Raw genomic sequence first — 14,848 nt, 5'->3', positions numbered from 1 at the left:
CTCACTAATATCCCCCACGTAAAACATGTCCTTAATTGTTAGAGAACAAATCACATGGGACAGCTTAACAGCTCTGTTGTACCCATTACAAACTTCTCCAAATAACACTGTAGAAACAGGTAACTGGCACTAAAGACAGTTTAAAATGTAAATTAACCTTTAAAAGGTATTGGGAAGGGGGACAGGCACATCAAGCTCAAGATCAAAATTCTGGTAACTTTAAATTGTATATTACAGATGGCATCAATCCAACAACATAATCCAGAAGCCTCAAGCCCCACACACTATAAACTCTTTGCTCAGTGCAGAAGCAAGCCAGGCACATTATTATTCACCAATTAGTAATTAGATATGTCCTAGGAAGAAAAGAACCTCTAAACATTTGCCTACATTAGTCTGGTTTAAAATTCTGTGAGTAGGCTGTTGGGGTTTGAGTTTTTTTTTGTTTTGTTTTGGGGTTTTTTTTAAGAGCTCCCCAGCACCTCTCCTGTGCTATGCCTGGAGGTTTTAAATGACACAGGGTTTTTCCTAGATGCCTACTTTGTGCAATACTTAACATCATGGTTCAACACACCCAGTTACACTGCTTGCTTTCATGAGGAGCTGTATGCAATAACAGCCCAAGCAGTTGGTCAGGTAGTTTCCCACCAACAACTTTAAACCACTTTTCCTTATTGACTTGCATGTTTAACTTTGCAGCCTTTTTCTCCCATTTTTACCAGAAGACTGAAGTTACCCAAGATGACATGTGTATACACAAGTGCCATACATCAGTTAAATTAAGTTTTTCCAATAGACTCTCAAAAACAAATTAAAAAAAAAAAGTCGATTACAAAAGTTTTCTTTCCGCCTCCGGCTTCCAAAATTCACACGCTGCAAGCTTGACTTTGAAACTGATTAGTTTTCATTAGGCACAACCTAAAGAGCAACAACCACTTGTATTGCACAGGCAGCTGCTGCAGCAGAAATGGCAGCCAGTGGCACCTGGACGGGGCACAGGGGCAGAATTGTCAGGACTGGCCACACCACTGCCAGGCCACTGCTCCGGCCAGCCTGACCAGCTGGACACTCACACCTCACTGTCCCCCTGCTCTCACAGAACAACACCCAGCGGCCCCCAGGGCTCGGAGCCTCAGCAGAAACTTGCCATGCCAGCCTTACACACAACCCCGCGCACGTCTCTTGAGTTACACAAAAGAAAATTTGCAAACAATGAAGGCAGAGATAGATCCCCATCCATCACAACCGCAGAACTGAAAGCTCAGCCCAAAACAAGCCTGGAGCCTGCACTTAATCCAAACGCTCTCCACAAAGCCAGCGCGGAGCCCAGAGCAGCGGGGCTCCGGCAGCACCGGCCCCGCTCGCGCTGCCCAGCCCGAGCGAGCGGCTCCGCTCGGACACCGAGCGGCCTCCTGGGCCCCGGCCACGCTCTGATCCCCCCCGGCAGCAGCTCTAAAAGCTTTCATTGCCAATTCCCCGGCTGCAACCCGAACTGCCTGGCAACAATGATTCTCTGTGTGCCTGAAATCCTATTATCGATCCTCCTACTTACCTTGGGCTGTGCTCGTCGGGGAAACGCGACTTTAGGGTCAATCTGGGGAAAAAGAAAGGGGAAATCAACAAGGTAGCTTTGGTTGTCATTTCACATTATTTTGATTTTAGATCACTGAATTATTAATCCCTCATTTCTCAGGCTTGTAATTCAGCACACTCGGTCATCCAGAGCTACTCTGGAAATGAGAGGTCACAGTCTGGGTTTGTCTGGGGAGTTTGGCAGGGGCAGGGAGATGGGAAGACAGGAAGAAAACATCTCTTCTGCACTTCTCCTGCATCATCTTCTGGGCAGCAATCCCCGTGGGTGCTCAGGGAGCTCTGGATCAGTCTCTGGGTGCTGCCTCTACCACCAAAACTGCATATTGAGGACTATCCACATGCCCTAGAGGTTGCACAGAAGGAGGGTCAGCAATCCTGACCAACACCTTAACTTGGTGCCTTTGACACCTGCCCCTTCCTGCACTTGGGTTTGAGGTTACTTCTTTTTTTCTGCTTTGTTTAGCTAACTGACAAGCAACACCACACAAAAAAGGAAAGCCAAAAGCAAAGTCAAATTATTCACATTTCAATTATTAAAACTGAAACATTTGAGGGTCTAGAGGCTCCTCCATAGTAATACTCCCAACTGATCGGATTTACTCACTCTCAAAGAAAATATGTGAGCAATGGAAAACTCCAAAGGGGAATTTCTGGGATGGGGCAGGAAGGAAGGAGAGTAAGTTACAAACGAGTTTCATGTGTGTGAAATACACACGCACTGAACTCAAAAGTAAACAACTTCCTAAAAAAGCTTTTCCATTCAGGAGTTATTGACTGTCCATGTATGAAGCACGTCACCACAGACAAAAAGAAAGGGAGGAAAAAAATCCTTGCTTTACCCCCTGCCCTGCTTTAGGATGCAGCCTTGGCTCCCCTCTGCACTCCAAAACGCTAATTCTGCAACCTCACAACTTCCGCGGGGGTCATCTCTAAAAAGGGACTCCTCTCTCCCATTCAAAAATTACATGAAACCAAAAAGGCACCACCGCAGGCACAAAGAAAAGGCACCCAGTGGTGTTTGGAGGGAGCAGGCAGGCAGGAGGCTGGATGTAAACAAAAACATCAGACCTTCCAACAGCAGCTCCCCTAAACGCAACCAAACAAACGCCCGTGTGCTGCTGGCTCTCAGCAGCACCTGCACGCAGACACCCCCTCACAAAGGGTCTGCAAAAGGATGTTCTGAAGTACTGGATCCTACCTGAACTGTGCAACCTGCAACTGCTTTCTGTGCTGTCCTTGCCTGTACAACCGGCTGATGCCACTAACGCTGACAGGGTTAAGGACATTCAGAAGGACGGGCTTGTTTAGAGTGTGGGTCTGGTTTCTGCTGTGTTTCCCCCACCTTCAAGCAAGCCCTGAAGAAGAGATGTTTCCATTTGGTATTGTTATTCCTGTGGTGATAAATATTCCTGTCACTGCTAAATAACCACGGGTCTCTCCTAAAAAGCAGTTTTACTCAATTAATTTGTCAAAATGGGAAACACCGCAGACATTTGATGTGCAACTGATAAACTGATTTGCCTCTATCAGATACAAATATTGTATCTTTTTTAGGACACACCTGAGAAATGAGCGATTACATGCCATTTTATTGTTCAAAAAGCATAAAAAGTAAAATTATTTATCTAGAGAGCTAACCTTTTCATAGAGATTAACATTATCTACAAATATATTCAGCACTGACTAGGCATTTGTCTACTGGGGAAATACAACAGGTACGGATTTTCCACAGCGATACCCAAAGGTGGAAAAATATGCACTTTTCAATGTTTGCTCCAAAACTACAAGATTTCCCAGCAAAGAACACCAGGCCCACCAGAGGGACATCACTGCAAAGTCCTGCTGGTAAAAAGCTGGCAGAGCCATTAAACTCCAAAGCAACACATTCATTTTTGAAGGTCAGTTCAAAGAGCATGGAGTCCCTTGCACCACAGCGACAGATTTTCTAAAAGAACTGAATTTTCCTTCCCAAAACCTTTTGCATAAACACCATCAGCCCCTGAAAACAAACACTAGCACCGAATGTGGCAAATCCATACCTTTTGCATAACCCTGTCAACTATTGAAACAACAACCAAAAAGGAAAACAAAAACAAAAAAACCAAAGTTCTACCAAAAAAAAAAAAAAAAATTAGTTAGTTAGGTACAATTCTACTTACTGTATCTACAAGTCCTCTAGGAAATGACTATAATACTATTTCTGATATGAATGGCCATTACCTAAACAAAGCTTTTAACGTAACTGTAAACAAGAGCGACGTTTCCATGCCAATACCCAACCGATCTGCCTCCTGTGCTGAACGTTGAAACAGAGTCAAATGCCTTGTTATACCGCACAACAGTCACTACAATGCTCTACAAACACACGCCTGACAGCACCTGCCCGGCTCTGTGCTTCACTCTGAAGCTGCGTTACTGATTCTCAGGTCAGTTTTGTGTTTGGATTGATTCAGTCGTTATCACACAGATTTGCCCCGGTGAAGCTCTTCACCCCTCCCCCGGAGAAGAGCAAATTAATACATTGCAGGGACTAGACTGTGATACAAGAAAAAAGCTGGGGGAGGACCTAATTATAGTCAGAAATATGACAGGGTGTCCTCCCATGATTTTTTTTTTTTTTAAACTCGTTCAAGATACTGTTTGCCTTTGTTCTTCTTATCTAAATCTATCTTTAAAAACACATAGAGAATATAGCTGTACATGAAAAGTCTGGTGAGTTTAATTTCAGGAGCACGGTTGAATCAGTTATCTTACCATATCTGATTAAACCTAAAATCAAATTATTAAGGCATGTGAAAGCATGGGCTTCGTGTTCAGGCAAGCCCAGCAGAATCTGTAGGTCGAATTAAAACACTAGATTCCACCTGCTTCTACAAGAGCTTTAGGCTTTTTGTTTCCATATAAATTACATTTTTAAAAGAACATATCCTCATGTTTGCTCCCTGCTTCTCCCTTTCTTCATTTAACTATAACCTCGCACACACAGGCACCCGTGAGATCCTGCAGCACCGAGACAGGATTGCTCCTAACACCACGCTCAGGTTAAAATAAACCCCTTAAGCCCCAGAAGACAGCCTGTAAACCCCAGTGACAGCAGGGACCACGCTGGATCTGCCCAGCAGAATGTCTCTGCCCAGCAGAATGTCTCTGCAGACAGTTCCCTTCCCAAAACACAGCCCCCTCCAGAGCCAGCAGCACCAGAGCACTGATGACCTCTACCAGTGTCCTTCCCCCCTCCCCTCCCAGCTCTGCCGAGGCTCCAAACTACAACGAAGTAGGAGGCACAAAACTTCATCTTTTTGCTTGGCCTTGACCACGGGGAGAAAGCAGGGCCCAGAGCTGCACTTGCCCGGTGCCTTTTGTTTGACCCAACACTGAAAGCACCGTATTGGGGCAGGGGGCAAACTCAGGTGTGGAACTGTTGTTTAAAAAAACCCCAAACATGTGTAATGTTTCTTAAAAAAAAAAAAAAAAAATCAGCTGCATCTCACACAAGGATTTTTTTCCTTATGTTATGCACTGGAGACTGAGAGCAGCAAAAAGCTCTGGAGAAACAACAACACATTAGGACTTGTGCTTCTCTACCACATCCACTCTCCAGCTCTTGCAGAGCTTCCCATAAATTACCGCGTGCATTTCGCCGGGGCCCTGCCATCACAGGTGAGGGGACCTCTCCAAAAAATGACTTTGGGAAATGACACGAGCAGCAGCTTTCACGGTTTGACAGTAAGTCACTCCCACCTTGAAACGCGCTCAACAATACATAAATAATCAATCAAAAGAATCACAAAGTTCCCCGCAGAAAGCATGCCGCAGCCCAACACCAAAAAAAGTTGGATTTTACTCCACAGCTTTTTCAATGTCACCGCTCAATAAAATATAAGGCCGGGGGAGGAGCCAGCGGTCGGTATGGGTGAATTCCGATTTTAAAAAAAATTTAAAAAAAAAAAAAAAAAGAAAGTTACCGCTTTTGGCAAGTTAAACGGCAGAGTCTATAAAAAATATAAAGGAAAAGCCGAGCCACGCAAGGTCCCGGTTCAATGACAGCCTGGCACCGCCCGCGGCACCGGCCCGAGCGGGGCTCGGAGCGGCCGGGTGGCGGCCCCGCCGTGCGGGAAGGGCGGCGGGCAGCCCCTCGCAGCACCTACCGTCTTGGAGTCCAGCTCGTGGTGCGGCTGAGCCAGGACTTTGTCTACACTCGCCGGATCCGCGAACGTAACGAACCCGAAGCCTCTGCGAGAGGAGTGGGGGGGGTGGTGATGAGAATTAGAGCCAAAGGGAGAAGTCATAAAAATAAACCGCTGGGTCCCCCTCCTTCCTCCGCCCTCCCCCGCAGCCTCCGGGAGCAGGGGGCGGCCGGCTCCGACCCCCGGCCCCTCTCCGGCTGCACCGGCCGCTTTGTTTCCTGCTCCGGGCTGGAGGGATGCGGGCGGGGAGAGCCCTCCCGCAGCGCCCCAGGCGTGCGGGGGGATGCGGGGGTGGGAGCTGGGGCTGCCACCGGGGGCTGCGGGTCCACCCGCCCCGACCGCAACTCGCGAAGTTTGTCAGCCCGAGCGGGGTGGGCGGCGGTTTTACCTGGAGCGCTTGGTGGTGGGGTCCCGCATGACCATACACTCCCTAATTTCTCCGAATTTGCTAAAATAGTCTCTAAGGCTGTCTGCGGAGAGAGAGCAGAGAGGGAGAGGAGGGTCAGGGATGGGGGGGCGCGGGCAGGGCCCGGCGCGGCGGGACGCGGCCCACGCGGGGCGGGACACGCGTGGGGAGGGGGCGGCGGGCGGGGGTTACCTGGTGAGGTTTGCCAGCTGAGGCCGCCGATGAACATCTTGCTGGAGGGAGAGAGCAGAGCGGAGTTGAGCGCCGGTGCGGGATCGGCCATTTTGACGGGGCAGCTCCCGGCGGGGCGGAGGGGCGCGGAGCGGAGCGGCGCGGAGCGGGGCGGGCCCGCCTGACCGCCCCTCGCCGCCGCGCTCCGCGCCCCCGCCGCCCCGCCGACTTACCCGGGGTCGTGCTGCGCCTCTCCGGGGCTCCCCGAGGTAGCCTGGCTCCCGTCCGCCTCCATGGCCGCGCCGACTCCTCCTCCTCCTCCTCCTCCCTCCGCTACCGGAGGATCTCACTGGAGAGGCGCTGGGGCAGCAGCCAGATCCGTCACACGTGGGATCGGCTTAGCTCAGCGCCGCGCCGGCGCTCCCTCCCCCCGCCGCCATCCTCCCCTCCCTCCATCCCGCCCCTCCCTCGCGGGGGCGGGGCCTCCGCCGGCGCGTGGCCCTCTGTGACGTCGCAGTGACGTCACCGCGCCCTCCCCGCGCAGCTCCCGCCTTCCCCCTCCGCGCGCGTCCGTCCCTCACGCGTGTCCGCGACACCCGGCCCTGTCCGCGTGGGACTGTGCCGCCGAGACTGTCCCCTGGGGCTGCCGGCATGGGACTGTGCCCTCAGAACTGTCCCCTGGGACTGTCCGCGTGGGACTGTGCCCCCGAGACTGTCTCCTGGGGCTGTCGGCATGGGACTGTGCCCTCAGAACTGTCCCCTGGGACTGTCCGCGTGGGACTGTGCCCTCAGAACTGTCCCCTGGGACTGTCTGCATGGGACTGTGCCCCCAGAACTGTCCCCTGGGACTGTCTGCGTGGGACTGTGCCCTCAGAACTGTCCCCTGGGACTGTCTGCGTGGGACTGTGCCCCCAGAACTGTCCCTTGGGACTGTGCCCTCACAACTGTCCCCTGGGACTGTCTGCGTGGGACTGTGCCCCCAGAACTGTCCCCTGGGACTGTCTGCGTGGGACTGTGCCCCCAGAACTGTCCCCTGGGACTGTCCGCGTGGGACTGTGCCCCCAGAACTGTCCCCTGGGACTGTGCCCCCAGAACTGTCCCCTGGGACTGTGCCCCCAGAACTGTCCCCTGGGACTGGCCGTGTGGGACTGTGCCCCCAGAGCTGTCCTCCCAACACTATCCCCTGGGACTGTGCCCCCGAGACTGTCCCCTGGGACTGTCGACATGGGACTGTGCCCCCGGACTGTCCCCCCGGCCCGTCACCCCCTGCCCGGGCCCCCGGCCCTCACGACGGGCGGCCTTTGGCTGAAGCTGGCTGCTGCTGCCGGCCCCCCGCTCTGCTCCCCACCCCGCACAGCCCAGCCGGGCGTCAGGGAAGAATTCTGGGGGCTGGGTGTCCAGAAGAGGAAAATTAAATTTTAGGGACTCGGGAAGAATTGGGGCGTTACCGAGAGGCGCCATCTCCTCACCGAGCCTGGGCATCGCACCCACGCTGCCCTCGGCACCGCCCGGGCACCCCGGGTTTAAATTGCAGCTTTCTGGGGCTGCTCGGAGGAAGAGGCTGGGGCCCGAGCCCCATGTCCCTGTGTCACCGTGTCCTGGGGCTCCTCCATGTCCCAGTGCCCTTGCAGGGCTCCGGTGTCCCTGTTCCCTGCTGTTCCCTCACCCCGGTGTTCCCATGTCCTGGTGTCCCCACATCCCAAGGCACCCCTCGGCCCCACAGGCACTGCCCAGGCAGGGCTTCCCCTCAGCTCCTGCGTTTCCCCCTCGGTGTTTGAGCAGTGCTTTGCGGGATGGGGCTGCCAGGTATTGGTGTCATTATCTAAGCAATCAGGTCCGCCTAAATTAAGGAGCATGGGCCGCCTGCCCAGTGGGACTGAGCCACGTTGCCCTACATTTTCAGAGATATCCGTGGATTTTGAGTTCTTCCACCTGTCCAACACCGAGTGCCTCCCAACCAAAGACCTCCCAGCTCAGCAATCGAGCCTGCAAGAGGTGTTTTGGGGTTGCCAACTATTTCCAGCTCAGGGATTATAATATTTTCATTGGGGCTGGGGGCAGTATGTGGATGTACTTTCCAGCAGGGACTAAAGAACAAGGTTGGAATGAGTGGATGTGTGCAGGGCTGGGAGGTCAGGCCCACTGGAGAAACACCCCTCTTCATGCTGTGATGCTGACCACTGTAAAATGGGATATAATTCCCTTTATTTGGTTTGTTTTGCCATGAAGTGCTGAACTCTGGCTCAGCAGTGGGGCAGGCTCTGCTCCTCCAGAGCGGGCAGGGAAAAGGGGCTGACCCGGCCCTGCCCCAGCAGGGTGAGCAGCACCAATGTGCAAAGGAAATGGATGGGGGGATTAAAGAACAGTCTTTTTCTCCCCCCTTTGAGCTTCCTTTAGATCTTAGCTATTTCTTGTAATAATCACCGGGAAATTACTAGTCAGGAGAGCGGTTCCTGGGGTTATATTACCCCTTTAATCTCTCTGGCAGCGGTGCAGAATTTTAAAGGGGTTCCAGAATGAACAGGCACAAGAGAGATTTTGCTGATGGACAGAAGGAACTTCAGTGCAGCTGCTTATGGCTCAGAAAGAAATTTTGATTGCTATATATTAAAAGGAAATCTCCAGTGCTATCCCTTCCATCAGCAAACGTTACAGGTCAAACAGCTTTGGGAAGACTTTATCAGTACGTTCTCTCTCCGCCTCCCTCAGAGCTGAGGCTGGGTTCAGGGATGTGACCAGTTTCAATCTGTTCAGTCAGTTTTGCTCTTTCTGAGCACTTTGCTGTCACAGCAGAAGCCAAACCCACGGCACCAGGGAAGCTCTGGGGACACGCTTGGCACCTGAAGCCCACAGGTGACAAACCAGGAGCCGCTGTCCTACTCCTTTGGCAGCGGTCGACAGCACCCAGCCCCAAAGTGCTGTTCCAGCCCCACTCCCAGATTTTCCTCCAGCCCACTGAGAGTTTGCAGGCTTGCCCTCTGCTCTCCTCCTCTCCAGCCTTTAATGTTCATGCTAAAAATCCAACGTCCCAGTGGAATTTGGGAAGTAGCTAATGAACGGCAAAGCTGACATCTGTAACTGCCGGCCAGGGGTAACATTCTCCCCAGCTGCACAATTAAAAGTTGAAGCATTTAGTCCAATAACAAGGAAAGTTACTGCTATTGATTCACACCAGCCCAGATCCTCCATGGTGGCTCTGCAGGACACTCGAATTTGGGACAATCACATCTGTCCACATACTCACGGTAGCCCCTACTCTCATTAGCAGGTTTTAGCCTCACCAATTTCCTTTCAATTTTTACAACTCCCATTTCATATCAGAAACTGAGATGCAGAGTTTGTCAAGATGAGCATTTATAAGGCCAAAGTGACATGAGACCTCAAATCTCCTTGGAGATACATGGGCCCTGAGAGCCTGATTTCTGAAACAAAGAGATCTTGGGCTCCTAAACTAGTTGGGCATGGCTTGGGAATGCTGTTCCAGGTAGGGAAGGTGGCAGGTCCCAGTTTCCCAGGCTGCAGCCGTGTTCCTTGGACATCCTGTCGTTGCTGTGCAGCGATGCCGAGGGGCTGCATCCACCTCACGCTGCCTGGAGAATGAGTTCATCTATCTGGGGCTGTAGAAATCTGCATTTATGTGTTGTATGCTCTATAAATTCAGTGTCATAATAAAAAGGATCTAAATCTTTACTGAATAATTCATTTTCACGCATAGGGAAGAAATAATGACCTATATTACATTCCATCTATCATTTAGCAGGTTGTGGAGATTGATCGGCGGTGGGTTTCGAGGTCCCCAGTGAGGAGCAGGGCCCTGCCTGCTGCCCAGCTGTAGCTTCACCTGACAAACATTATTTAGACAGAATTCCAGGGGGTGATATGCTGGGGAACTGCCAGGAAGTCAAAGATCATTTAAAATGCAGAATGTGTCATTGCAAACAATTGGTCTTCTTGGTGCATCTCTGCCTCGGGCGTTACCCCAGCGCCTGCTGCACCCACAGAGGCACACCAGGAGAGGGGCTGTGCCAGCCCTGCCTCAGAGCAGGGGATGGGAGAGATGTCTTTGGGGTCTGTGGTGGCAGGCTGCTCAGGGCTGTCTAGGTACCATCCACACCTCCAAAGAGCTGGGCAAAGACTTGCTGTGTGTCCCTGGGATGCACAACAGAGGGCAGGCTCTTAAGTGCACAGCCCTCAGCAGCTTTGGTTGAGATATTTGTAGGCAAAATTTCAGCAGAGTACAGACTTAGTGTGTTGGATTTTTTTGATTTAATTTTGGGCTGCCCATCCATTAACGTCACCTGTGTTTCCTCGTGGTGAGCTCTACACCTCCTCCCATGTTCCCTGCCCCTCTGTTTCCACCTGCTCCATCAGCTGAAAGGAAACCACCAAACCCACGAGTGCTGCCCAGCCCTGGGGCTCTCAGCAGCCCAGGGCCAGGCAGGAAAACAAACAAAAACCTCTGAGTCTGGCTGCGCAGGAGGGAGTGACTTAAAAACACAGCAGCCAGTCCCTAAACAGGAATAGGCTATCCCAGAACCAGTAATTTTAGGGAAGCAGTACTGGTTCACACCTGGTGCAAATGTGGCTCTATATTTTGGGTACAAACTGGAGTTTTTCCCCGTCAAGTTCCAGATCTGCATCAAATTATTTCAGCATTTGCTAATGAAGACATTACACTGACCTTATTAAAAACATGATTTTCATCTTAACTGAGAAAACAGTGTTTTTTTCAACTGTTTCAAAAGAAGAATAAAACCCAAATATTATCAGGCCCATCTTTCATATGATAAGGGAGGAGGGGGAAGCTCTGCAAGGAAAGATTTCAAAGCCTGCTTTGTTTTCGTCAGCTTTGAAATCAACAGACAGCCCTGAGAATTCTGTTTTTCAGAACCACAGTGTTTAATTCTATTTACTACTTCCAGGCAATTCTATATATATACACAGCGAAAAACCCAAGCAGCTCACTTTAAACAAATCCTCCTGCTTTTTTCAGATGTGTCATTCCTCCTGCGGGTAGGATTGCAGGATACAGATCAATTAAGTTAAAGCCAAAAACAAAGCAGGGAGGAGAGGAAGGGGAAGAGCAGCGTTTGTGCTGCCCCTGGGCAGCTCTCCCTGGTGGATCTGTGGGGGTCACAGTCCTGTGGGCACCCTGGCTTCACCTGAAGGAGGGGGTTAGTGGGGAATTTGCCAAAGACTTCCCCAGCTCTGTTGTCTGATAGAGCAGCTGGAAATCCAGCCTCTCACTCCTGTGCTTGCACAAATCCAAGCACCCCAAGTTACCCCCCGTGTTGTCTGTCACCCTGGGGTGGACAGAGTTATGCCAGAAATCCCATTTCCTTCCCTCTCCTGAAACCAGGCTGTCTACCTTATTTCTCCCCCTGATTAATTTTTACCAAAGGCCTTTAAGAGCCTCTGATAAACTGCTCCCAAAGTCCAAACTAATATTATTAACTATGAATCTTCTCCTATAAATAATTCCCAGAAGTAGATCAATGCTACCACTGAGTCAATGGATTCACTGGAATCATTTCTTCCTGTTACTCTTGGATTTTTTTCTCCCTGTCGCCACTAATCAATTATGATGATAAAACTACCCTGGAACACCCCCAAAATAAAGATAAACAGTGTGTATTATCAGAGGCTGGGGCTGTGTACGGTGTTGAAGATGCGTTACCTTCTCTGAGCCACATTTGTTTTCCTCTACAGACAGTTAAGGAGAAAAAAAGGGAGGCCCAGTAAATGAATGGTCTGGTGTAACACAGCATTAATTCCCTGACCTTCCGCACCGAGTGACTAAGAATCTCAATCTCAATTATTCCTTTCATGATGGAATCTAAAATAGACACAGCAAGTCCTCACATTCTTGCTCAAAAGCAGGAGAGGTGGAATGAGACGAGTCAGCCCGATCACACTGAAACCACATCCATTATCAGTTCCATGTCATTCAAAAAAATCGACTGCGGGAGAAAGCAAGAGCATCCAAGGAGAATTATTGCAAAACATGTGCTGGCAGGATCTGGATAAATACAGACACTCATTTATATATGCACATGCATTTAAAATTCACAAGTGTGGAGCTGAATCAGGGGTAGGAAAAACAAGTCACTCCCCAGAGGATACCATCGCTCTAAATTAACAACAGGCAGATCAGAATTGATGAAAACACCCTGAGAGGTTGATAAGCAAAGCTCCCTCTCCGTAGATTGTGGGGATCCCTCACATTTTGAAGTTTAGGCATTCCTGCACCTTTGGCATGATGGAAATGACAAACCTATCATTTCCTGTCTGACTTTAGAGTTAACTACTTTGTTTGCTCCTTTCCAGTTAATCAAATGATTCTTATTGCTGATACAGCAAATTCCATGACCATTAAGTTCTCATCAAAGGACACACAACAAGAAAGTTTCCATGAGGCTTTAGACTCTCAGCACAGATCTTCAATGGGCACAAAATCCTCACAGTCACACTACCATGTGTGTTGGCTAAAGATCACCCCTTCATCCATGGATCTTTGAAGGTATTTTCCCGCAGCTGGAAAACAAGGACAAAACAGACCCAGCTGTGGGACACTGTCCGTGCAGGGGCTGCTGTCCAGCCATGCCTGGCCTCACTCTCTGCACACAGGGATGTCACCCTGGCCTTACCTTTCATGCAGTTCCCTGGCTTTCCATGTCATTCACTGATGTTCCAGCAGCAGATGTGGATGGAGCTCCTCAGTTTGCCTTTCCAGGGCCTGGCACAGCACGTGGCCAGGCTGCAGCGAGCCCGGGACACAAGGAGTCACACACAGCCTCTGGCCACATCCTAAATTCCAGCATTGTACGTCAGGAAGAAATGTGCCTGGGAAATGTAGCTGTAACTACATTAAAGCACCATAATTCAATTCTAACCACATCATTACGGAGGTGCAGATCAGATAAGCAGGGAGAGCGAGGCAGCCGGGCTGTGCCGGCTGCGGGAGCCGCTCGGGCCGGGAGAGCATCGCGCTCCCTCCTCCGGGAATGTCCCGCACGTCCAAACCGCAAACCCGCCTCTCCAGGCACTCCCTCCCTCTGCCCCGACCCAGTGTCACCCCTGCAGCCCAAGGGCAGACCCTGCATCCCTCCCTTGGGAAGGTATTTTGATCCACATGGGTCCTTACCTCGATCCGACCCCGTCCACTTCTCCAGGGCGGTGCTGGTGAGCAGGGGGAGCACGGCAGCCCCTGGCTGAGCTGCTGCCCTGGCACCCCTCCAGTCCCCAGCCTTCCCCGCACTGCCCAGGGACCTCCAGCCTCACCAGGGGTGAGGAGGAGCTGCTGGGGCCATGGCCACCTCCCCTGGAGTCACCCACCCACCGCCATCCATCATCAGCCACGCTCAGGGCATCAGTGCCTTGGCCACAATCACACCCCACCACAACATCTGGCCAAGGACTGGAAACCATTCTTTGAGTTACTACCTCCTACCAGGGAAAGTGCTTTTCCCATATTTAAGAGATGCCTTAGCTTTAAGCACCCTCTCCCACTAGATTTAAAGCACTGATATGCCAACTGTCAAGGCCCTGGATTCCTGGTCTGACTTTAGGGCAGCCATGAGATTAACTCTTCTGTTCCAAATCCTTTTAAGCAGAGGTTAATGCTGAACTTGTGCTTCTGCCTTTGCTGAATCAGGGCTTTGCCAACTTCCTGCTTTATTTATTTGGCTTTCTGTGATTGCTAAGCCGGGATGGCAAGGATCCTACCTTGAACCTCCCCTGGGACCTCTTGTGATGAAAAGCAAAGCTTGCAAACACTGTGGAGTCTCTGCTGCATTAGGAGAGGAGTTTCATGAAGATTCATGTCTTTCATATTGTTCTATGAAATTAAAGAGCAGAGGAAAATGACTTTCGAGGAAGTGATGATGTACTGCAGCAATTTAGCTGTAAACATAATTAAGCAACTGGCCCTGACATACCCGTCTTTTCTTGGCCAAAATTCAGCTGGAGTTTCCATTGATGTCAAGATCAAGCTATGCAAATAATTAGCACAAGCTTTGTCAGGAGAGTAAGATCCAAAAGAGATTTTGGGTGACAAGGTCTGTAACAATGCTCCCCTCGCTCCTTCTGAGCTGGATCCAGATCTTTAGGTCTTTCATTTCCCCTCCAGGCTCATCCACCTGCTTAATGCTCACACTGAGAACTGTATGAAAACCTGTGTGAGCCCAGCTGACAGCCCAGCAGAAGTGGCTTCCAGACACAGAAGGAAGAAAGGCTGGGATCCCACGTGGAGCTCTGCGTTGTAATGAAGTCACTCTGCCACTTCAGACTTACCCAAATTACATTGATGGGTTAATTTTGCACTGAAGGCTCTCAGCTGGGTCAGGCATCGTCTCCCTCCCCTCTGCCTCGATGCCAGCTTGGGCACCACGTGTTGTCCTGGAGGTGGCACCCAGCCAGGTCAGACTGGCACCGGTGCCTGTGTGGGACTGTCACAGCCCCGAGGTGACATCCCTGCTCCACCTGGAGCCTT

At 50.9% G+C, this 14,848-nt stretch overlaps 1 protein-coding gene across 24 annotated transcripts in view; it reads right to left on the bottom strand.

Moving 5' to 3' along the window:
* The window catches only part of MSI2 (musashi RNA binding protein 2), a 202,678-nt gene extending 196,021 nt beyond the window's left edge, over window positions 1-6,657 (bottom strand). For all 24 annotated transcript variants that reach the window (XR_005954155.1, XR_005954156.1, XR_005954157.1 and 21 more), the window contains exons 1-5: window positions 6,591-6,657; window positions 6,379-6,419; window positions 6,169-6,250; window positions 5,742-5,826; window positions 1,553-1,594 (exon numbers count right to left, since the gene is read on the bottom strand). Coding sequence is in view for 20 of the 24 variants with exons in the window: in XM_041425294.1 (XP_041281228.1) it covers window positions 1,553-1,594; window positions 5,742-5,826; window positions 6,169-6,250; window positions 6,379-6,419; window positions 6,591-6,652 (312 nt within the window). In the remaining 4 variants the exon portion in view is untranslated. The remainder of the gene's footprint in view (window positions 1-1,552; window positions 1,595-5,741; window positions 5,827-6,168; window positions 6,251-6,378; window positions 6,420-6,590) is intronic.
* Window positions 6,658-14,848: the final 8,191 nt, after the last annotated feature.

The sequence above is a fragment of the Onychostruthus taczanowskii genome, unplaced genomic scaffold, assembly GCF_017590055.1.
Source record: "Onychostruthus taczanowskii isolate IOZ18803 unplaced genomic scaffold, ASM1759005v1 scaffold89, whole genome shotgun sequence".
Classification (NCBI taxonomy): Eukaryota; Metazoa; Chordata; class Aves; order Passeriformes; family Passeridae; genus Onychostruthus; species Onychostruthus taczanowskii.
Note: the sequence above shows the minus strand (reverse complement) of the source record. Positions and strands in the feature narration are given on the sequence as shown.